This window comes from Eleutherodactylus coqui, chromosome 7 (genome assembly GCF_035609145.1).
Source record: "Eleutherodactylus coqui strain aEleCoq1 chromosome 7, aEleCoq1.hap1, whole genome shotgun sequence".
Taxonomy (NCBI): Eukaryota; Metazoa; Chordata; class Amphibia; order Anura; family Eleutherodactylidae; genus Eleutherodactylus; species Eleutherodactylus coqui.
Genome location: NC_089843.1, coordinates 193,546,496 through 193,569,589, shown reverse-complemented (window position 1 = coordinate 193,569,589; position 23,094 = coordinate 193,546,496). Strand labels below are relative to the sequence as shown.

Genomic DNA, 23,094 nt, shown 5'->3' with positions numbered 1-23,094 from the left:
TGTGTCTGTAGTATACCCTTGTGAAGCCAGCATTATGTAGTGCCTGGCCCATTACAAGTCAGTAAGAGTTGAAGTAGATAACTAGATAATAACCAATAAGACCTGTCCATCGTGGATCCAGCGTGGACTGTGCGATATGGTGATGTCTGATGTATGCCGGCTACCGGGCCGCTAGTAATGATGTTCTGCTCCCTCCGCAGTGCACTGTTCAGGTGAAGCTGGAGCTGGGGCACCGCGCTCAACTGAGGAAGAAGCCGACTACTGATGGATTCACGCATGACTGGATGGTGTTTGTCCGCGGTCCCGAGCAGTGTGACATACAGCATTTTGTAGAGAAGGTTGTATTCAGGCTGCACGACAGCTTCCCTAGGCCGAAGCGGGGTGAGTGACCGCTATTATCGTGATGCCGCCTTCGTGTCCTTGCAACGAGCGTAATTCTTTACGAATGAACAGCTGTCTTTTCTTATCTGTTTCTGATTGGTCAGCTTTGTTACTGTTTTTTTCGATTGATGGGCCCAAAACCTGCAAATTCTACCTCATAAGCACCTATGAGAAACATATAGAATTCTTGTTTTGAATACTGATCCTGTGTGATCGCTACTTGGGATCAGGAGGGAATTTTTCCCTTTTGTGACAGATTGGTGAATGGACAACACATGTTTTTTTTCCCCGCATCCCTTCGTCCATATCCCTTCCTTTGGTTGAACTTCATGTCTTTTTTCAACCATACTACCTATGTAATTGTTTCAGCAGTTCAACCATCTCACAAGGAAGATGCGAATCCCTGTCGCTGCATGGGTTCCTTGGTGCATCAGTGTTCTCTCCACTAAAGAACACTCTCCTAGGAGCCTGTAGCGTAATCTGAGTCTCCCTGGGCCGGCTGATGTCTGTATTATGGCCCATGTACATTAAATTCTACTCATCTGATTCTTGGCAGCCGCACAACTTCCTCATGTGTATGGGGGGGGGGGCGTCACAACTTTCCCCTACATCATCTGTGTTTTGTATTTCAACACCTGATCCTTTTGTCCCATCTGGAGATAAGCCCCCACCAGAGCTGTCTGACTCCAGCTTACCTCCTTCTCCTTGTGTGATATACCACAAACACTCGGACGAACCAAACGTCCATTTGTTTGGGGAGTTGGAGGAAATGGCTGTGGACCTGACTAGTATTTGTCTGACAGCTCTTGAAGGTGTATTAGAGCTCAGCAGTGTCTATTAGATGTTGTGGGCCGGTACGGGCTGGTAATGCACTCACTAGCACTGAGCTGCCCCTTTCACTCTCAGACGAAGGGTGTGCAATGTAGCTAGATAAGCATTTAACGGGCTGCAACTCATCTGTCTTCCCATGGGATAAAATAAGGGGACTAGATGGTTGCTTTAATATTCTGTAAGCGGCTCCTAGAAAATATGCAATGTATAGTAAAAAAAATCTAGGCTATTTTTGTGGATTTATACAATTTGCATTGTAATCCATATGAATACACAGATTGCCGTATTTTGCTTAGACAGTTGCCGTGTACTTGGCTTGTTCATGGGCTTGGGGCATGTTTGCCGAGTATTAAAGCGACCCTGCAGGCCTAGGGAAACAAAGATGGCCGAAGCAGCCTCTCTGACTGCCTGATGCCCCCTGTGTATTAGTATGCATCACTGGTCTAAGACGCTGCACCTGCTTTGGGCCGGCCAGTCGGCAGCATGTCGTGTCTTAGGCTCCTCTTATACGGAGCGGTAAACTGTTTGCACAAGTGAACGATGTCAGAGCTCGTTCGTTCAGACAGTTTATACAGGCAGATGAATCTTTTATGTTTTATCTGCTCACTTGTTTAGTCGATCACATTCGCTGTACGGATCGCTGTTTACATGCAGTGACGAGCAAGCAATTATTTTTATGCTGAAAAACGACAAATAAGAAGCGAATGAATTCTCGTGTGTCCTTCAGGCGTTGGCCGGGTTTATGGTGAGCAATTTTTGTTCAAACTTGCACAATCCAACAATTTTTGAACAATAATCATTCCATGTAAAAGGGCCCTCAGACTACCAACGCCTACTAGGCACAGTTTACTTCTGGTAGTCAGAAAAGCAGTTCGGCCATCTTTGTTTCTCCAGGCCCTGAAGGTCGCCTCTAACATTCATGAATGAAGGAAAGTTTGGTAAAAATGTTTAAATGCCCATTTACACTGAAAGATGATTGCTCAAAAGACAGTTTGAGTGACAGTTTTGAGCGATCATCTTTGCGTAACTCTTTAGGTAGCTAATTAGCTACTTAAGAGTTAAATGCAGGTGGAGCTGGACACCGGTGACCAGTCTGGGAACAGCAGCTGCTTTGTATATGCAAACAGCTGCTTTGTTTTCGGAGCTGTCAGCTGGTATCCCGCTGAACTGTCAGCGCCGAGAACAGCAGGAGCTGCTTTGTTCTCTGAGCTATCGCTGAGAGCTCAGAGCGGGATGCCAGCTGAAAGAATACTATCAGCTGGTATCCCACTGAGAACTCAGTGCACGGCGCTGATCAGGCTCATCGCTGACCTTTAGCTTGCTAAAAATCAGTGATGACTGAATCCTGCACGAAAAATCCACGATGGCTGCACGTTTAGACGCAACAGTTATTGCTCAAAAGGCGGCTTTTGAGTGAATTTTGAGTGATAATCGTCTAAATGGGCCTTACCCTGGCATTGTGTATACCATACAGTTTAACAAAGTCCTTTTCTGTTTGTTACCTTAATGTATAATATTGATCTTCTGAACTGTAAAGGGTTTGCTGCCCGGGGAATGTGTTGATTTATCGCTGTACAGTATATTATATACTAATTTGATCACATAGTTCTGTTTGCTTAGAGCCGTTACATTGAGAACATTTAAGACATTAAATGGAAGTCCTCTTTCTTCTGCCAAAAACCTCTGACAGCGACATACCTCTTCTCAGAAAAATGTATCGGGTGTTGAAATTCAGCATGCCCAATCCTTCCTTCCATCCTCTGTCAGCGTCGCCCCCACACATCTAAGAAAGTCCTTTGATTCCGCCTAAATTGGCAGGTTTAACCCACGTTTCTCTTGTATGTGTATGAGGGCCATAAAGCGAGCCTCCGGAGAAACAAAGATCGTCGCTTTGCTTCTCTGACTACCTGATGGTATACATCAGTAGTCCACGACCCTGCATGCTGATCTGACTGGTCAGCACGGCTCATGTGGGCAATATTGGTTAATAGAAGCACCTGTAGTATCTTAGACTAATGCTGTATACTAATATACAGTGTGCATCAGGCAGTCAGAGAAGCTGCGGTGGCCATCTTTGTTTCTCTCGGAAGGGCTGCTTTAAAGGTATTGTACAGGATAAAAAAATTGCTGCTTTCTTCGAAATCAGTGCCCTCCCCCTCCACAGGTTATGTGGGGTATTGCAGCTTTGTCCTGTTCACTTCAGTGAAGCTGAGCTGCAATACCAGACACTTGTGGTGCCTCCATGTTTTACTTATCCTGCACAAGCTCTTTTAAAGCATTCCTAACTTTTAACAATAGGCCTCTGTGCGTGTACATGAGAAATAACAGGATTTCTGGCCATTATATGATTGGTATGTAGCATTCTTCACCAGTTTTCCCCTATGCTGATTTCATCTCTAAGGCCTCATGCCCACGGCCGGGTCGGAATCCTGCTCCGAGAGTCACGCAGCGGGATGCGACCTGTGCCCCAGCATTGACCTCATACTTACCCGTCCAGCATCTTCTCCCTCCGCTCTGCGGTGTGCCGGCTGGCGCACAGACGCACATGCGCAGAGCCGGCGTTTCTGTGTAAGCCCCGCATAGAAATAGGACATGCCGCGATTTAAATACCGCGCGAGTTTTCATGCGGCCAAATTGTAACTGCCTGCATAGGATTGCATAAACTAATGCAATCCTATGACTGCGTGCCACGGCGGAAATTCTGTGGGAAATCCTGCCGCTGAATTTCCGTCCGTGAGCATTGGGCCCAACTCTGTCTTCCTCGAGCTGATGTGTGAAATTACACTAGTCATCTCCTGTACACAGAACATACAGGAGAGCAGGATATCATCACCTCTTTTGTAGCACAACCTCAGACATAGCAGGATCCTAATATACAGCAATACTGAGCAGTGTGGATGTGATTTCAGTAGCTGTGAGATGGTAATCACTGTAAGCTGCAGCAGCATGCTAGTATGAGTCACTCTGCTTCTCTCTCGCTCAGCGGCTTCTTCTTCACCCTTCTCCTCTTCATATACTTCAGTGGGTAGCATGAGACGGCACCCGCTCCACTTTCTATTATCCATGTTGATGTCTCTGTTACTAGAGACAGACCCAAGATATCTATAAAGATGTAAACGCAATACAGAATGAAAACAGTTGGGTTTCTTGCCTCCAGATCAGATCTAAACTTTGGCACGGAAAGATTTACAAGATCTGCCTATTTTTACATATTATCTACAAATATATCTGTTCTGCACATCTGGGGCGAGCATCACTTCTTTTTTTAAGTCTTGGAAAGGAACATTTTGGAACATAATCTCCCCCTTTGCTGACTGCTTAATAGATGGCTGTGATGGAGCCAGCTCTGGTTGTGTGTGGGTGGCCAGGTATGGCGTGGGCTCCGCTCCTGAACCCCCCAGGCCGAGCTATTTGTACGCGTCTGTAAGGCGGCTATTAGCGTACATGGTCGTTAAAGGCAAAAAACTGATGAAACCTGTGGCTGTTGGGTTGTGTTTGTTGCCACTTATTATTCTAGTAGTATTTAATGCTGTCATGCTTTGTCATGTGTTTCCTTTGGCAGTATGCAAGGAACCTCCATATAAAGTTGAAGAATCTGGATATGCTGGCTTCATTTTACCTATTGAAGTGTACTTCAAAAACAAGGTACAATCTGTATCTCATTAGACTTGATTTCTCCTCGGAGGATCAGATGAAGTTTGATTTTTTCAGACTTGTTACTAATTTGCTTTTGTTGTACTTCTTCTGCAGGAAGAACCCAAGAAAGTCTGTTTTACATATGATTTGTTTCTGAATCTTGAGGGAAATCCACCGGTAAATCACTTACGCTGTGAGAAATTGACTTTCAATAATCCTACGAAGGAGTTTCGTAGGAAGCTGCTGAAAGCTGGAGGGGTGAGTACATATGGTTAGAGTAGCTCTGTATACTGGACCTGTAAATAAGGTCACATACTGGTCTGCCATGTACAGTAGCTTCACATGCAGTGGATTTTGATGCAGGTCCACAGCAGACTTCAAACCTTCAGGTAGACATGTGTCACATATGTCCTCAGATAGGTGTCACATGCACCCCTTCCCATTTGAAAATATCGACTTGGCTCCAAGATGATTTTCACCCTTAGCAGCATTCCACACACACAGGATGGCGTTTCCAACCATCGTTTTCCATTGATTCTGGTGTCTTCATACCTACCTTTGGACCACCCTGTATAACAGGATGCTAGCAGATCCCACTGCATTGCTCAACATGACAGGTTCTTCTTAACCCCTTAGTGACCACCCTATTGTGTTTTTACGTCCTACCATTGCAGGACATGTATGGAGGGAGACAGCGCTGACACCTGTGGGCAACACCCCTGTTTGGCTACACGGCCAATCGGGACTGTTAACCCTTTGAATACCCCGAACAAAGTGTTCGGGGGTCCCGTAGCCCCCCCCCCCCCCCCACGGTGATCAGCGGAAAAATAGAAAAGTTACCGTGCACAGAAGATAGAGACAGAAAATAATTTTAAAAAATTAAATATCTTAAAAATAATATCAGTAGTACAGCAAAAAAAATAAAACCTACAAGTTTGGTATCGTAGTAATCATACTGACCCATGGAATAAAGTTATCATGTCATTTTTGTTGCCGTTTGTGCGTCATAGAAACAGGACGCACCGAAAGATGGTGGAATGTCGTTTTTTTTCCCATTTCTCTCTGCTTAGAATTTTTTTTACGTTTTTCAGTACATTATATGGTACGTTAAATAGTACCATTGAAAAATACAACTTGTCCCACAAAAAAACAAGCCGTCATACAGTGACGTCGATGGATAAATAAAGGAGTTACAATTTTTTTAAAAGGGGGAAGGAAAAAACGAAAATGGGAAAAAAACAAAAACATTTGGTCACTAAGGGGTTAATGATCTTAAAGTGACTCTCCAGTTTCAGGTCAAAATGTGTCACAGGAGGCGGGTTACTTTTTTTCAGCTGTCCAATATCGCTGCAGCAATTTTCTAACTACCTAATGCACACACTGCACTGCTCTATGAATGGCCAGCACTGATCATGTGAGCCACTCTGGCCAATCAGAGGGCAGGTATAGTGCATTAGTTTTTGGATTACATAGAAACATATGATTTGATACACAGAAGTTCTATTTTCAGGTAATGGTCATGCCAGAGGGAGCCGAGACTTTATCGAGACCAAGCCCTGATTATCCCATGTTGCCAACAATCCCCCTCTCTGCATTTTCAGACCCAAAGAAGGCCAAACCATCAACATATGCATCAAAGGTTAGAACAAGATATAAACAAAATAGGCAAATAATAACTTAACTCGCTGTACAAATATATGGTTATGTACACTGCCTAATGTTTTGCAGGATGGCAATAAAGAAAGCAGCAAAACCTCAAAACCCCACAAAGTTACGAAAGAACACAGGGAGCGGATGAGGAAAGATTCAGAGAGCAAAAGTAAAGAGAGCGATATCAGCAAACAAGTAAAGGAGTCCTCGTCCTCCAGAAAGCCCACTGAGAACAAACCTCAGAAGGAAGAGAAAGCGCCTATTAAAGTAGCATTTAAGGAACAAAAATTAGCGTTGAAAGAGCAAAAGATGGAAAATATGTCTCCAAAAGGTGGTCAATCTGAGCCCAAGTCCTCAAGTAAGAGACCGCCAAACATAGACTCTCCGAAATCCAGTAGCAAAAAGCTGAAAAAAGGCACCTCCAAAGGACTTGCAGTCTCTGCAACTTCCCCTCGGGGTCCTCCGAACCCCAATAACACTATCACCACCAACTCCTCCTACACAGACAAGAAAATTGTGAAGGAGAAACCAGGAAACAAAGCTGATAGGAGCAAACCAGATGCTGATGTAAAGAAACCCGTAGAAGAGGATGACGATTCCAATTCTGATGAGGAAGGATCATCAAAATCAGAGGTAATGATGTCCTCCAGTGTCTTTACTGAGGGTGATGTCGCATGAGCCGTCTTTCAGTTACCAGTTTCAGGTCAGGCAAAAATACAGTGTTGGTAAAACAGCTTTTAACCCTTTCCAATCCAATTTGTATCCTGGTTTTCCTAGGGGTCTTACTCTTTTTCTGCCGTTATACAACGGCGCTATCTGCTGGCTAAAGCCAGTACTGCATGAGGCAACACGTTTAATAGGCTCCGACAGCAGAGAGGCTGGCAATATACAGTAAGAGAACCCCGACGGACGTCTTCCAACATCGAGGCTGTACAGCCTTAAATCATAATGTCTTTAGACGTCAGACAGTGGATTGGAAAGGGTTAAGGTGCTCCAAGCCAAGTGCTTGCCTAAACAATGCGTCAGCCTTCGGGCACACAGAGCCCCGTGCAGGTGACTTTACGGAGGCACACAGAGTCCTTGAGGCTCCCCGTTTAGAGGACTGTTCCATGTGGCATCGTTTAGTTTTCCCTGCCACCCTTTATTATAGAGAGATTCTCCGCCAGCAGCATTGCTTCCAGGGTACAATTTCATTATTCGGCTTGCAGCTGAGCAACTCACAATTGTTTTCCTGTCACGTTCTTGTAGAACCTCCTAGATGAGAGGCCTACAGAGGTAGAGCAGAGCCATAAGGCAGTGTTCACACATCGGGATCTGTCCAGGATCCACACCGGTGCTGCAGCAAATCTGTGTTCTGTGAATGTGAATCCGCAGCAGAAGCTCTGCAGCGCAGATTTTTTTCTATACGAGGATATCGGATTTTGCATCACGGAAAAGTTTGAACGGACGTGCCATTTGTTGATGCAGATTCGCCCACTAATTAGCTCCATTGATTGCAGCGAATCGGCGTGCGGATGAGAGTCGGCAGTAATGTCTAAACCCGTGGGTTTCTGCAGCGGTTTTCCCTAAGTGGATTTTATCATAAGAACACAAAGTAAAAGTGTGGCTGACAAGGTTGTGTAGAGCCATGACACGATGTACACAAGCTCCGAGCTTTAACTGCTTACATATATAAATACTGCTAAACTAAATGTGTTTTTGCTTTCTATCTGATGTCAATGTTTGAAGAGGACTTTATAAGTTTGGCTGATTTACATACTGCCACCCAGACGTGCTCCAGTGACAACCATGTGGAGAGCATCTGATGTGTTGTAACTAATGTTCTAACATAAGGAAAGCGAATCTCTAATGGCCATCAATGAGCTTAATATTGTTCACCCGCGAAGGGAAAGCATGGTGAAAAACTCCAGAGGTCACATCCTGTACCTTTATTACAGTCACGGTAAATGCCCACGGCTGGAGCAGGATTCTGCCGTGGCATCACGCCGCGGTCCCCAGCGGGGTAAAAAAAAAATTCCCACTGGCGATCGCTGAATAACTGGCATTAATACTGTATTAATGGATACCTCACACCGCGTTATAACACTGTGTAATAGAACATGCCACGATTTCTTTCCCATGGCGTAAATCCGCTCCGGAATCCCGCTTGTGGGCACTGAGCTATTAGGTTCAATAGAACCTAATAGCAGCGTTTTTCTGCCGCAGATTTATGCCATGTGAACCGCTGCAGAAATCCGGCCGTGGGAATTGCCTTTATTGTGAATTGCTCATCCAGTTGCCTCTGGATTCGCTGTCATTGCTTCTCCGTGCATCTCCTAAAAGTTTTGTCTTTGTCATGTTTCTAGTCTGTTCCATCGAGTCCTTCCAACAGCAGCTCCAGCTCAGAATCCAGCTCCGAGTCAGACTTTGAACCTTCACAGAACCACAGCCAAGGTAAATGCTCACCTCCTTCCAGGAAACGTGTTGCCTATAATTCCAGTTCTATCCAGAAATATTGTGGCCTTTTGTGACTTGATAGAAGCCTGCTCTGTCTTGCCCTATTTCCTATACAGAGTCAATCAAGCACGGCGTATTCATGTAGTAACCGACATGGCCACATCCTCTATATAGGGGGTAGTCGGTTTGTCTTACTCCCAGGATGCAGCCTACTTTTAGGGAACGGTCATGCTACAGGGGAGTTGATATGTGCTTTGTCAAGTACCTTTATTTACAACCACCTCTCCCAGTGTTATCAGGAGTATGTAGCTATGAGCAGAATGCATGCCCTACTGTTTGAGGCCTCCAGGCATCTACCATGGATGTCAGGGGGCTCGGACATGTAGCATGTCTGGTATGGTCCCCTGACACATATGCTGCCCTGGTCTGGAGAATCGGCAAAACTCTCCTGAGAAGTATGAAATATGAGCTGTGTAAGTGCAGCTTCTGTGTGCGACTACTTGAGGGAGGGGGCTTGACTCTAGCGATTGTTTTCACTACGGATGGGTGGGTGCCTGGCTCCAATCAATAGGGTTCTAGTGCATGCGATTATACTGAGGGGAAGGAAGACCCTTGCATATTATTATATTTTGGGAAGGAGGGGGTAGGTGAAGCCTCTGCATATAATCATACTGAAGGAAAACCAGTGATGTAGAAGAGATGTGGCATAAACTTAAATGGCCCCCGCAGAACACGAGGCACTTGTCTCAGCCAATCACAGCCGTCGCGTTGGTTCAGCGAGCACTGCATTGATTGGTTCAGAAAGCCTTACTCTCAGCCCATCAGAGCCATCGCTTCCTGGAGGCGGGATTTATGAACCCGGCAACCAGGAAGTGATAATCTGTCGGCGACCGAGGAGTGCAGAACGTGCTACGGAGCTACAGAACTTTGGAGGGGCCCAGACAGCATCGGCTAGGTAATGTATTCATGGTTTTTTTTGTTTGTTTGTTTGTTTGTTTTTTTATGTAGTCTAACTAGGGCTTATTTTCTTGGTAGAGCTTATATTTCAAGCCTTCCCAAAAATATCCAAAAATCAGGGTAGGGCTTATATTTCAAGCCTCCTCTTAAATAGTTAAAAATCAGGGTAGGGCTTATTTTTAGAAAAACGGGGTAGTTATATTCCTGTACATAGTAAGCAGTATTATAGTAGTTATATTCTTGTACATAGGAGGTGTATTATAGTAGTTATATTCTTGTATATAGGGGCAGTATTATAGTAGTTATATTCTTGTACATAGGGGCAGTATTATAGTAGTTATATTCTTGTACATAGGAGGCAGTATTATAGTAGTTATATTCTGGTACATAGGGGGCAGTATTATAGTAGTTATATTCTTGTATATAGGGGCAGTATTATAGTAGTTATATTCTTGTACATAGAGAGCAGTATTATAGTAGTTATATTCTTGTACATAGTAAGCAGTATTATAGTAGTTATATTCTTGTACACAGGGGACAGTATTATAGTAGTTATATTGTTGTACATAGTAAGCAGTATTATAGTAGTTATATTCTTGTACACAGGGGACAGTATTATAGTAGTTATATTGTTGTACATAGTAAGCAGTATTATAGTAGTTATATTCTTGTACACAGGGGGCAGTATTATAGTAGTTATATTGTTGTACATAGTAAGCAGTATTATAGTAGTTATATTCTTGTACACAGGGGGCAGTATTATAGTAGTTATATTCCTGTACATAGGAGGTGTATTATAGTAGTTATATTCTTGTACATAGAAGGCAGTATTATAATAGTTATATACTTGTACATAGGAGGCAGTATTATAGTAGTTATATTCTTGTACACAGGGGGCAGTATTATAGTAGTTATATTCCTGTACATAGGAGCAGTATTATAGTAGTTATATTCTTGTACATAGGGGGCAGTATTATAGTAGTTATATTCTTGCACATAGGGGACAATATTATAGTAGTTATATTCCTGTACATAGCAGTATTATAGTAGTTATATTCTTGTACATAGGGGGCAGTATTATAGTAGTTATATTCTTGTACATAGGGGGTAGTATTATAGTAGTTAAAATCTTGTACATAGGGGACAATATTATAGTAGTTATATTCCTGTACATAGGAGCAGTATTATAGTAGTTATATTCTTGCACATAGGGGGCAGTATTATAGTAGTTATATTCTTGTACATAGGGGGCAGTATTATAGTAGTTATATTCTTGTACATAGGAGCAGTATTATAGTAGTTATATTCTTGTACATAGGAAGCAGTATTATAGTAGTTAAAATCTTGTACATAGGGGGCAGTATTATAGTAGTTATATTCTTGTACATTGGAGGTGTATTATAGTAGTTATATTCTTGTATATAGGGGGCAGTATTATAGTAGTTATATTCTTGTACATAGGAGCAGTATTATAATAGTTATATTCTTGTACATAGGGGACAATATTATAGTAGTTATATTCCTGTACATAGTAAGCAGTATTATAGTAGTTATATTCTTGTACATAGGGGGCAGTATTATAGTAGTTATATTCCTGTACATAGGGGGCAGTAGTATAGTAGTTATATTCTTGTACATAGGGTGTAGTATTATAGTAGTTATATTCTTGTACATGGGGTGTAGTATTATAGTAGTTATATTCTTGTACATAGGGGGTAGTGTTATAGAAGTTATATTCTTGTACACAGGGGATGGTATTATAGTAGTTATATTTGTACGTAGTAAGCAGTATTATAGTATTTATATTGTTGTACATAGGGGGCAGTATTTTATAGTATTTATATTGTTGTACATAGGGGGCAGTATTATAGTAGTTACATTCTTGTACATAGGGGGCAGTATTATAGTAGTTAAATTCTTGTACATAGGGGGCAGTATTATAGTAGTTATATTCTTGTACATAGGAGCAGTATTATAGTAGTTATAATGTTATACATAGGGGACAGTATTATAGTAGTTATATTCTTGTACATAGGGGGTAGTATTATAGTAGTTATAGTCTTGTATATAGGGGCAGTATTATAGTAGTTATATTCTTGTATACAGGAGCAGTATTATAGTAGTTATATTCTTGTATATAGGAGCAGTATTATAGTAGTTATATTCTTGTATATAGGAGCAGTATTATAGTAGTTATATTCTTGTATATAGGAGCAGTATTATAGTAGTTATAGTCTTTTACATAGGAGGCAGTATTATATTCTTGTACATAGAGGACAGTATTATAGTAGTTATATTCTTGTACATAGGAGGTAGTATTATAGTAGTTATATTCTTGTACATAGAGGGCAGTATTATGGTAGTTATATTCTTGTACATAGGAGCAGTATTATAGTAGTTATAATGTTGTACATAGGGGACAGTATTATAGTAGTTTTATTCTTGTACATAGGGGGTAGTATTATAGTAGTTATTTTTGTACATAGTAAGCAGTATTATAGTAGTTATATTCTTGTACATAGGAGCAGTATTATAGTAGTTATATTGTTGTACATAGGGGGCAGTATTATAGTAGTTAAATTCTTGTACATAGGGGACAGTATTATAGTAGTTATATTCTTGTACATAGGGGACAGTATTATAGTAGTTATATTTTTGTACATAGGGTGTAGTATTATAGTAGTTATATTCTTGTACATAGGGGACAGTATTATAGTAGTTATATTCTTGTACATAGGGGACAGTATTATAGTAGTTATATTCTTGTACATAGGGTGTAGTATTATAGTAGTTATATTCTTGTATATAGGAGCAGTATTATAGTAGTTATAGTCTTGTATATAGGAGCAGTATTATAGTAGTTATAGTCTTGTATATAGGAGCAGTATTATAGTAGTTATAGTCTTTTACATAGGAGGCAGTATTATATTCTTGTACATAGAGGACGGTATTATAGTAGTTATATTCTTGTACATAGGAGGTAGTATTATAGTAGTTATATTCTTGTATATAGGAGGTAGTATTATAGTAGTTATATTCTTGTACATAGGGGGTGGTATTATAGTAGTTATATTCTTGTTCATAGGGGGCAGTATTATAGTAGTTATATTCTTGTTCATAGGGGATGGTCTGGTAATCTAGCCTAGCTATTCTAACTAAGTGATTTACCTGTGTGTTGCATGGCGATTTAATGAATAGCAGTCCTGGAATATACAAAGTGGCCACAATAATAAACCCAGTGTGTGTGACGTGCATGGTAGAAGAGCAGTGTGTGTGACGTGCATGGTAGAAGAGCAGTGTGTGTGACGTGCATGGTAGCAGAGCTGTGTGTGTGACGTGCATGGTAGCAGAGCTGTGTGTGTGACGTGCATGGTAGCAGAGCTGTGTGTGTGACGTGCATGGTAGCAGAGCTGTGTGTGTGACGTGCAGGGTAGCAGAGCTGTGTGTGTGATGTGCGCCACCTGAAACCCTAGTACTATAATTTCCTTATAATCACTAGTATATGTATGTAGAGGGCTTTTCCCATGACTTTAAAATTGCTTCACCACTACTCTGTCTGTCCTTGTTGCTGCTGACAGGACATGTAACTGCTGCAGCCAATCACTGTCCACAACAGTGATCTTCTATAGCCAATGATTGGCTGCAGCAGTCACATGTCCTGTCAGCAGCAAGCAGGAAGGACAGTGTGTTTGTGGAGCAATATTAAGTTGTGGGAAATTTGGCAATTTAGAATTTGAATTTTAGGAGCCTATGACTAATATAATATGTGACAATTTCAGGATTAGTCAGCCATAAAAACTCCAACACCAGAGATTCTCTTTATTCTGTTTTCAGGCAGGCTTATTGCTTCTTCACAGCAAATACTTCACAAAGTCACAGTGCAAAAACATTACAGGATATTCCGGTGACCATACGTTATCCCCTATCCTGTGGCAGCGCATATGGCCACCGCTCCATTCATTTCAGCAAGCGCCAGGGATTGCCAAGGGCTTGAACTCGGCTATTTTCAGCACTCTCACTGAAATGAATAGAATGATGGCTGAGTATGTTTGCCACCACTCTATTCATGTTGTCATTCTTTCAGAGGATACAGGACCTCTGTTCTGGCAGTCATTGGGGGTTTCAGCAGTCAGACCCCCATTGATCAGCTAGTTATACCCTTTCCACAGGATAGGTGATAACTTAAGCCCTTAGTGACCGCCGAAACACCTTTTATGGTCTGTATCGGCGGTCTATGTATGAAGAGAGATTGCACAGCGATCTTCCTCCATACACTGCGGGTGCCAGCTGTATCGTACAGCCGACACTCGGCAGCAACAGCTCTGATCAGCTGCACAGCTAATCGAAGCTGTTAATTTTTAAATGCCGCAGTCGATTTCCGTGATGAGATCCAGGGCTGTTAGGGCAGAATGCCTGTCAAGCCATCCCCGTGGGGTGGCTTGATAGACTGCCTGCCCGATCATAGTATGATGTAATGCTATGGCATTACATGATACTGCAGGAGCGGTCAAAGCATCGCAGGTTATTGTCCCCTCTGGGTATTAAAAAAAAAAAAAAATAAGATCAATCAAGTTTTACTAATTATTAAAAAAAAAAAACCTTTTGTCATTTATAATAAAATAAATCTAAATAATAAAACAAAAATACATATTTGGTATCGCTGCGTCCATAAAAGTCTGATCTATCAAAGTAACGCGTTATTTTCCACGCACTGTGAACGTCAGAAAAAAAATGACCCCAGAAATGCACTTTTTTGTTCACTCGGTCTCCAAGAAAAAAATGTAATAAAACGATTAAAAAGTTGTATGTATTCCAAAATGGTAGCAACGGAAACTACAGGACGTCCCGCAAAGAATGAGCCCCTGCACAACTATGTTGACGAAAAAATAAAAAGGCTATTGCGCGGAGAAGATAGAGGCAGAAAATAATAATTTTTAAAAATGTAATATCTTTGGGAAAAAAAAGATAGTTTTAGTGCAGAAAAGTACTGCAGCAAAAAAAACTATGTTTGGTATGGTAGTAATCACACTGACCCATAGAATAAAGTTATCACGTCATTTTTGTTGCAGTTTGTGCACCATAGAAATAAGGCGCACCGAAAGATGGTGGAATGTCGTTTTTTCCATTTCTCTTTACTTAGAATTATCAAAGTTTTTCAGTACATTATATGGTACATTAAATAGCACCATTGAAAAATACAACTCGTCTCGCAAAAGATAAGCCCTCAGACAGCGACGTCGATGGATAAATAAAGGAGCTATGATTTTTCAAAAAGGGGGAGGAAAAAACAAAAATAGAAAGACTAAAAAAAAGTTGGTCACTAAGGGGGAGTTAAGGTCACTAGAATACCCGTGTAAACCAATACGTGTCCTCTGGCTAAACATTTAGCTTCCCCTAGCTACACCAGGCACTACTGTAGACTACCACCCAGTACCTCAAAACCACATACAAGGTGCGTCTTTACCTTGTCGTGCACCATTGCCATACAGCCCCCACAGGCCTCTTTCCCAACCTGTCTTCCAGAATGGGAGATACTTCTGAGAGACTCAACCCTCTCTTAGTGAGCCCTCTCAGGTGTCTCATAATTGGCCTAATTAGCCAAATTTAAAGTCAAGAAAATCCGCAAACTGTTTCCTGTCACATAACTGCCTGAAACCTATGTAATTAACCCCCTTGTCAATAGCTGCACTGTTACATATATATGCTGTGTGTGTGTGTGTAATATATATATATATATATATATAATATAAATATGTGTGTGTGTGTGTGTATATTTATATATATAAATATATATATAAATATGTGTGTGTGTGTGTGTGTGTGTGTGTGTGTTTTTCCAAAATGAGTCAAGTCACATGGAATTGTTTTAGAGAAAATCTTTAGAAATGGCTCTGGACTGTACTGTTAACTCTTATTGACATCTATGGGAATTAGAAAACAAGTTAGTTCAGCTGAGCTCAGCAGTTTTGGCCTCGTGTCCACGGCACTCATGGATTTTTCATGCGGATTACCACAGCAGATGCACTGCGGGTCATTGCTAAATAGATTTTTTTATTGCTTGTGGGAGATCGCAGATTGGGTGTTTTTTTTTGCTGCTCAGCGGATCATAAGCTCCCATAGAGATGAATGGAGCACATCCGCGGTAAAATGGTGCTTGGCATCCACAAAGCAAATAACAACAAACCCGCAGGTGTTAAATGAAGCGTGGACGTCCATTGCTTCCCTATGGGCGGCTTGATTTGCGGAACTCGTGCGCAGGTGCCACGCGCGGATTCCCCAAATCACATCTGCCCGTGGACATTGGCCCTTCAATCATCCTAGTCACCTTGTAATCCGAGGTGTTCCCATCATGTTTAATTGAGTTGGGAACACCCCTTTGATACATTATTTGTACCCCAAAGCAACTCCATTATTAAAAAATAAACCCTCATCTGACATAAACAAGCCCTCATACAGATGACGTGTGCTGCAGCCCACCATACATGTACTGCGGAACGGTATGGGGTCACCTCTTGTAGTAACACAGTGACTACAGAGTGATGGCTGTGGTGCTCGACCGCAGCCATCACTACTCCTTGTCTAGAGGCGGATTGAGGCTTCACACAGGAGCAGTAATTGCTCACTGATTGGAAGAGGAGTGCGCCGGAGATCTTCCATCCACCCGTCCCCGTTCATAGTAAACAGGTAGTCGTTAATAAATGGAGGATTACCTGCGTACGCGGGACAATTTTCTTCAGGTTTTTCTACCTGCATAAAACTGGTGATAAGCAAACAAATTCTCGCTTGTCGTTCCGTCGTTGGCCGGGTTTACACTGAATGATGATCATGCAGTTTCGCACGGTCTTACCCTTGCCTGAGTGTTAATTATTCCGTGTAAAATAGCCCTAAGGCCGCCTGCAGACGGTCGGGTCGGATCCGGCAGCGAGAATTCTCGCAGCGGGACCCGACTCGAGCACCTGCAGAGAGCAGCGCGTACTCGCCTCTCCTGCAGCTCCGGCTCTTTCATGTGCTGGCTGCCGGGCAGCCGGCGCATGTGCAGAGCGGAGCCGGCGGCCGGGGAGTGACGTTTCTGTGCGGGGCTCTGCGAGTCCCGCACAGAAATAGAGCATGCCGCGGTTTGTTTTTTGCACGTGATTTCGCGCAGACATACCGCGGCCGTCTACATAGGATTGCGTAATGTAATGCAATCCTATGCAGGAGTGTACGGGCGGAAATTCTGTGGGAAATCCCACCACGGAATTTCCGCCCATCTGCAGGAGGCCTAAGTCTCAACAGGAGATCTGTCAGTGGGATCTGATGGCTTTAAGCTCCTTTTACACAAGACTATTATCGTGAAAATCGCTTGCGTGATCCAGCAATTTGCTCGATAATTGCGCAGTGTGAATGCATGCAGTAAAAGACCGATCAGCAATAAATCTGGATGAGTAAAAGCACTGTCCACTATTTAGAGGCCCAATATGGCACTGCAGCTTTTTCTCATTCACTTTGATGGACAGTGGGCGGTGATGCTGTTGACGACCTATTCTCAGGATAAGGCAGCAGTAGTTTTGCAAGGAAAGCTCCTTTAATTATTAATTTGTATTTATGGCTATGTTTCTTGCAGTAGAAAAATTCAAACTAAGGCCACGTTCACACCGGTGGTTTTTAAACTGATCCAGTTTTATTAAAAACAGAAATCAGAAACCTAGAATTAAAATGGAAAGCATCTGTAAGCAGTGGTGATGGCGCCTCTTCAATGAATGCAATGCTGGGGTCCTAGGTTCAAATCTCATCAAAGGAAACCCCAACCTTGAAAAACTCCATACAGCCATCACCCTTGGTCAGATTTGCCATACAGCCATCACCCCTGGTCAGATTTGCCATACAGCCATCACCCCTGGTCAGATTTGCCATACAGCCATCACCCTTGGTCAGATTTGCCATACAGCCATCACCCTTGGTCAGATTTGCCATACAGCCATCACCCTTGGTCAGATTTGCCATACAGCCATCACTCTTGGTCAGATTTGCCATACAGCCATCACCCTTGGTCATTGTGTTTATTCTTCTCAAGCATGATGGCTCAGTGGTTGGCACTGTTGCTTTGTTCACGTTGTAGGTTCACGTCTGACCAACGGTGATGGACTTTTTCAAAGTTATTATTGCCCTTGATGAGATTTGAACAAGGGAGCTCAGCATTACAGGACAACAGTGCTGACCACTGAGCCATATGCAAGACACCACTCCATGCGGAGTGTCTTAAAGTTCCATCCACCTCCCATTGAGGACAATGTAATAAAAAATAAAGATCCATCTGTATTCCGTTTGCAAAACTGCACTTTTGATTCAGTGTAAAAACTGGAATGGAGACCGAAAATACAGAAATGGATTGAAACTGGAGATTTTTTGCTACTGTACATTTCTATGGGCTTTAAAATGAAAGAGTTTTCATGACGAAACGGCAAAACTGAAATGAAAACGTTGTGTGAAAGGGCCCTTAGGAAAAAACCCTGAAAATTTAGATAAATTGGCAATTTTCTAAATGAACACAATATTTACCACCAAAACAAAGTAGAATGTATAATGAAAAAGAGTCTCAAAATCGTCTCTATAAGTAAAAGCATTAAAAAGTTATTCCCACGTAAGTTAACATCAGCTAGATTTAAAGAATGGGGTTGCTTTCTGAAGTTCAAAGTAGACGATGTCCTTAAGGAGTTAGTGGATATGTGCCTGAAAGTTTAGGAGTAGAAGTAGCTTCGAAATGAGTCCAGAGGCAGCAGGGAAAGCAAGTAGGACGCTCAGCCGTATAGCTAAAGGTATAACCAGTAGAAAGGGGGAGATTGTGATCCTGTTGTATAGAGCTCTGTGGAGACACATCTGGATTACTGGGGTCGGTTCTGGGGACCTCATCTACAGAAAGACATGGATAAAATACAGCAAGTCCAAAGACGACTACAGAAATGGTGGAAGGTCTCAAGAACAAAACGTATCAGGAAAGACTTAATTTGTATAGCTTGGAGGAGGGAAGAGAGAGGAGGACATGATGGGAACCTTTATATATGTTACAGGAGGAGCGAAGGGAGAGAGGGACATGATGGGAACCTTTATATATGTTACAGGAGGAGAGAAGGGAGAGGAGGACATGATGGGAACCTTTATATATGTTACAGGAGGAGAGAAGGGAGAGGGGGACATGATGGAAACCTTTACATATGTTACAGGAGGAGAGAAGGGAGAGAGGGGGGACATGATGGGAACGTTTATATATGTTACAGGGGGAGAGAAGGGAGAGGAGGACATGATGGGAACGTTTATATATATATATATTATAGGAGGAGAGCAGAGAGAGAGGAGGGACATGATGGGAACCTTTATATATGTTACAGGAGGATAGAAGGGAGAGAGGGGGGACATGATGGGAACCTTTTATATATGTTACAGGAGGAGAGAAGGGAGAGGAGGACATGATGATAACCTTTATATATATTACAGGAGGACAGAAGGCAGAGGGGGACATGATGGGAACATTTACATATATTATAGGAGGAGAGCAGAGAGAGAGGGGAGACATGATGGGAACCTTTATATATGTTACAGGAGGATAGAAGGGAGAGGAGGACATGATGGGAACGTTATATATATATATATATATATATATATATATATATATATATATATATATATATATATATATATATATGTTACAGGAGGAGAGAAGGGAGAGGGGGACATGATGGGAACCTTTTTATATATATATATATATATATATATATATATATATATATATATATTACAGGGGGAGAGGGAGACATGATGTGAACCTTTACATATATTACAGGAGGAGAGCAGAGAGAGAGGGGAGACATGATGGGAACCTTTTATATATAGGTGTATATATAAGGTTCCGGAGGGAAGAGTGTCTATTTGGACACTAAACACTAGAAAAATGCGGCACAATCTGAGATTAGTTGGGGGAAGATCAGAAGCAATTCTGCATGGAAAATCCATGCGGGCCCGAATTTCCTAGTGGACATGAGGCCTAAATGAGGAAAATTGGCTTCTATCTCATTGGGTCTTTTTCCTTCCTCTGGATCTACTTTGGGGGGTAATAGGCCGAACTAGGTGGACATACATTGTGTCTTTTTTCAGCCTAACGTAATATGTTACTATGCAAGAGTAGTTAATGCCTGGAATAAACTTACAGCAGTTGTGGATGAAAATCAGCTCTAACTGAATTCAGGCTGCCTGGGATAAGCATATATGTATCCTAAGGGGTAAGTAATAGAAGGACAGACTAGATGGGCCATGTAGTCTTTCTTATGTCAGTTGTCTGTTTCAGTAGCCCAGGGCCTAATGTAGAAGCCCACAGCACAAATAGTATACTTGCAGTGTGTGAAAAGTGCCACGCTGTTCTGTTGGTCATTTTGGTGGGGTTGGGGACCACTGCTGGGGAACATCTACAGGGGGATCAGATGTTTGCAAGAATTATGTTCTCTTCACTCTTTCAGCTATTCTATATTAATTGGAACATGTTACAGAGATAATTAGTGTGATGCTCTTAGAGGGATGCAGCTGTGGCAATCCTCTGTTCACTCTTGTGAAAGGATATGGTTGCCCCCATTGATAAACTGTTTCAGTATTATACTGTTTCTGCGATCTCACAAATTGGCAACTTTAAATGAAAGCTCCCCTTATGATTTTCGTCATGATACTTAAACTAAAGTCGCACGTTCCTTAGCAAAAGACTACAGTTTGTCACTTGAAGTCACATATAAATCCTGAATATTGTCTATTATAGCAGTTGGGACATAATGTATTTTTTATTTTGGTTGTGCTTACCAGGTCCTTTGAGGTCTATGGTGGAAGGACTTCAGTCAGAGGAGTCGGATGATGACAGTTCAGGTGGCGATGAGGCAGCGGTGAAGAATAAAGCAGCCGGTCATGATTCACGGTAAGAGATGTACCAGTAGAGAACAGGAATTACACTAAAGTGTTAACACGAGGAATATCCAGGGAGATGCCTGTAAATCAGAATGGTCCAGGATTATGATTGTGCCTGTAATCTTCAAGATGTTATGAGAAATCAGCAACTTCTAGTTTGTAGGTCTCTTTATTTCAGCTAATTCCATGCATGTATCAAAGCAAAAACAGTCTAGCTCATTAACCCTTTGGTGGCAGGGTTATTACCACCATGTCATGCCTCACAGGGCAGGTTATTTAAATGAGTCAACGATGCAATTTAGTCTCACAAGTATTTATTAAGGAATGCAACAATCACATTACAACATGTTTTGTAATGAAAGAATACATTATAACAATTTTGGAAAATTTAAAAATAAAAGAATTCATAATTTTAGTAAAATCAATCAAGAAATTCTAATAATTTCTTTTGGTGTGATACGTCTCTAAGCAGCCTTCAGGATGTAATGTGATGTTTCCACAAAGCTTACATTCCCACCTGGTTTATTTCCTTCCTTACTGCACTGAGTATGCAGTAAAAACCCCAGAAGATTTCAGATGACGGCTCCGTGCTGCACTAGAGCCACTAAAGGGGTTAAAGGACTAAATGACCGAGCTAAAGGAAAATCTAGCAATTCTTCTCATTTCTCCTCTCATTTGATTCAGTCCTGTCTTACCTGCAGTCAAAATGGTTTCAGAAGAGGTTAGCCATTCTCCCCTCCTTCTCAAAAACCAGAGTCTGCGAGTTAGAGAGTGAATATCAGGAAATTTTAATCACTACTTTCCTACCCCAAATGGAAAATATTCTAAAAGAAATCCATTTGTAAGAGCTCTTAATATCTGTTGTATGTATTACCTAGAACTCAGGCTTTGTTCAGAAGTTCAGCACACAGGTATTCGTACAGGACCTGCAGCATCTCAAGCTAAAACTAATTTAGCACAGGATCAGTGTATAGAGGAAAGCTTGTATTAAAAATACTTTGAAAAAAAGGCTGTTTGGAGGAAAACAATAACCAGAACCAACTTAAAGGGGTTGTCCCGAGGCAGCAAGTGGGTCTATACACTTCTGCATGGCCATAATAATGCACTTTGTAATGTACATTGTGCATTAATTATGAGCCATACAGAAGTTATAAAAAGTTTTATACTTACCTGCTCCGTTGCTGGCGTTCTTGTCTCCATGGTGCCGACTAATTTTCGCCCTCCGATGGCCAAATTAGCCGCGCTTGCGCAGTCCGGGTCTTCTTCTTTTCTGAATGGGGCTCCGTGTAGCTCCGTGTAGCTCCGCCCCGTCACGTGCCGATTCCAGCCAATCAGGAGGCTGGAATCGGCAATGGACCGCACAGAAGCCCTGCGGTCCACGGAGGAAGAGGCCATCTTCAGCGGTGAGTAGAGAAGTCACCGGAGCGCGGGGATTAAGGTAAGCGCTCCGGTGAGCTTTCTTTACCTCCCTGCATCGGGGTTGTCTCGCGCCGAACGGGGGGGGGGTTGAAAAAAAAAAAAACCCGTTTCGGCGCGGGACAACCCCTTTAACTTTAACGTGTACCCAATTTTTCAAATAACTTTTCTGAATAAGCTGCCATGTGTGCACATGAGGAAGAACATTAATTCTGGCCATTATATGACTTGTATCCTGATTTTTTCCTCAGTTTACCCTCTGCAGGGTGTACATCTGATGCTCAATGAGTCTCAGGACTGGTGGGAGGACCCTGGATGCTGTTATGTTGTGTTCTATAGACTGTGCAGAGAACTGAAAATCCTGCTCTCTAATTATCTGTGACACACAGGCATACAAATATTATGTAGTACCGTGTACGGCAAGAGTGAGCAGTGAAGATGGGAATTCTCTAGCCAAAAGGCATCAAAAGATGACTAGCTGCAGGCAGTGCTTCGGTCTCTCACTGCCTCCTCTGCTCTGCCCTCTATACATGTCATTGAGCAGGATGACTCCTCCCCGTCCTTGTTCCAAGGTCTCCACCTTTCCAGCCAATCATTTGAGGGCAGGCAGTAGGCAGTAAGCTTGGAGGCAGGGAGACCCACTAGTGCAGGGGTCCCCAACTCCAGTCCTCAGGGACCGCCAACAGGTCATGTTTTCAGGATATCCTATGGTAAGAACACCTGTGGCAATGTCTGAGGCACCGATGATAATTACATCACCTGCGCAATACTGAGGAAATCCTGAAAAAATGACCTGTTGGCGGTCCCTGAGGACTGGAGTTGGGGAACACTGCGCTAGTGGACAGAACTTTGGAGTGATTTTTTTTT

The 23,094-nt window shown here is 42.3% G+C and overlaps 1 protein-coding gene across 1 annotated transcript in view; it reads left to right on the top strand.

The window, feature by feature from the left end:
• Window positions 1-23,094, top strand: part of MLLT1 (MLLT1 super elongation complex subunit) — a 53,795-nt gene that overhangs the window by 5,471 nt on the left and 25,230 nt on the right. The window contains exons 2-8 of the mRNA XM_066574178.1: window positions 201-381; window positions 4,775-4,857; window positions 4,963-5,106; window positions 6,359-6,487; window positions 6,577-7,131; window positions 8,844-8,931; window positions 20,713-20,821. Coding sequence (XP_066430275.1) covers window positions 201-381; window positions 4,775-4,857; window positions 4,963-5,106; window positions 6,359-6,487; window positions 6,577-7,131; window positions 8,844-8,931; window positions 20,713-20,821 — 1,289 coding nt within the window. The remainder of the gene's footprint in view (window positions 1-200; window positions 382-4,774; window positions 4,858-4,962; window positions 5,107-6,358; window positions 6,488-6,576; window positions 7,132-8,843; window positions 8,932-20,712; window positions 20,822-23,094) is intronic.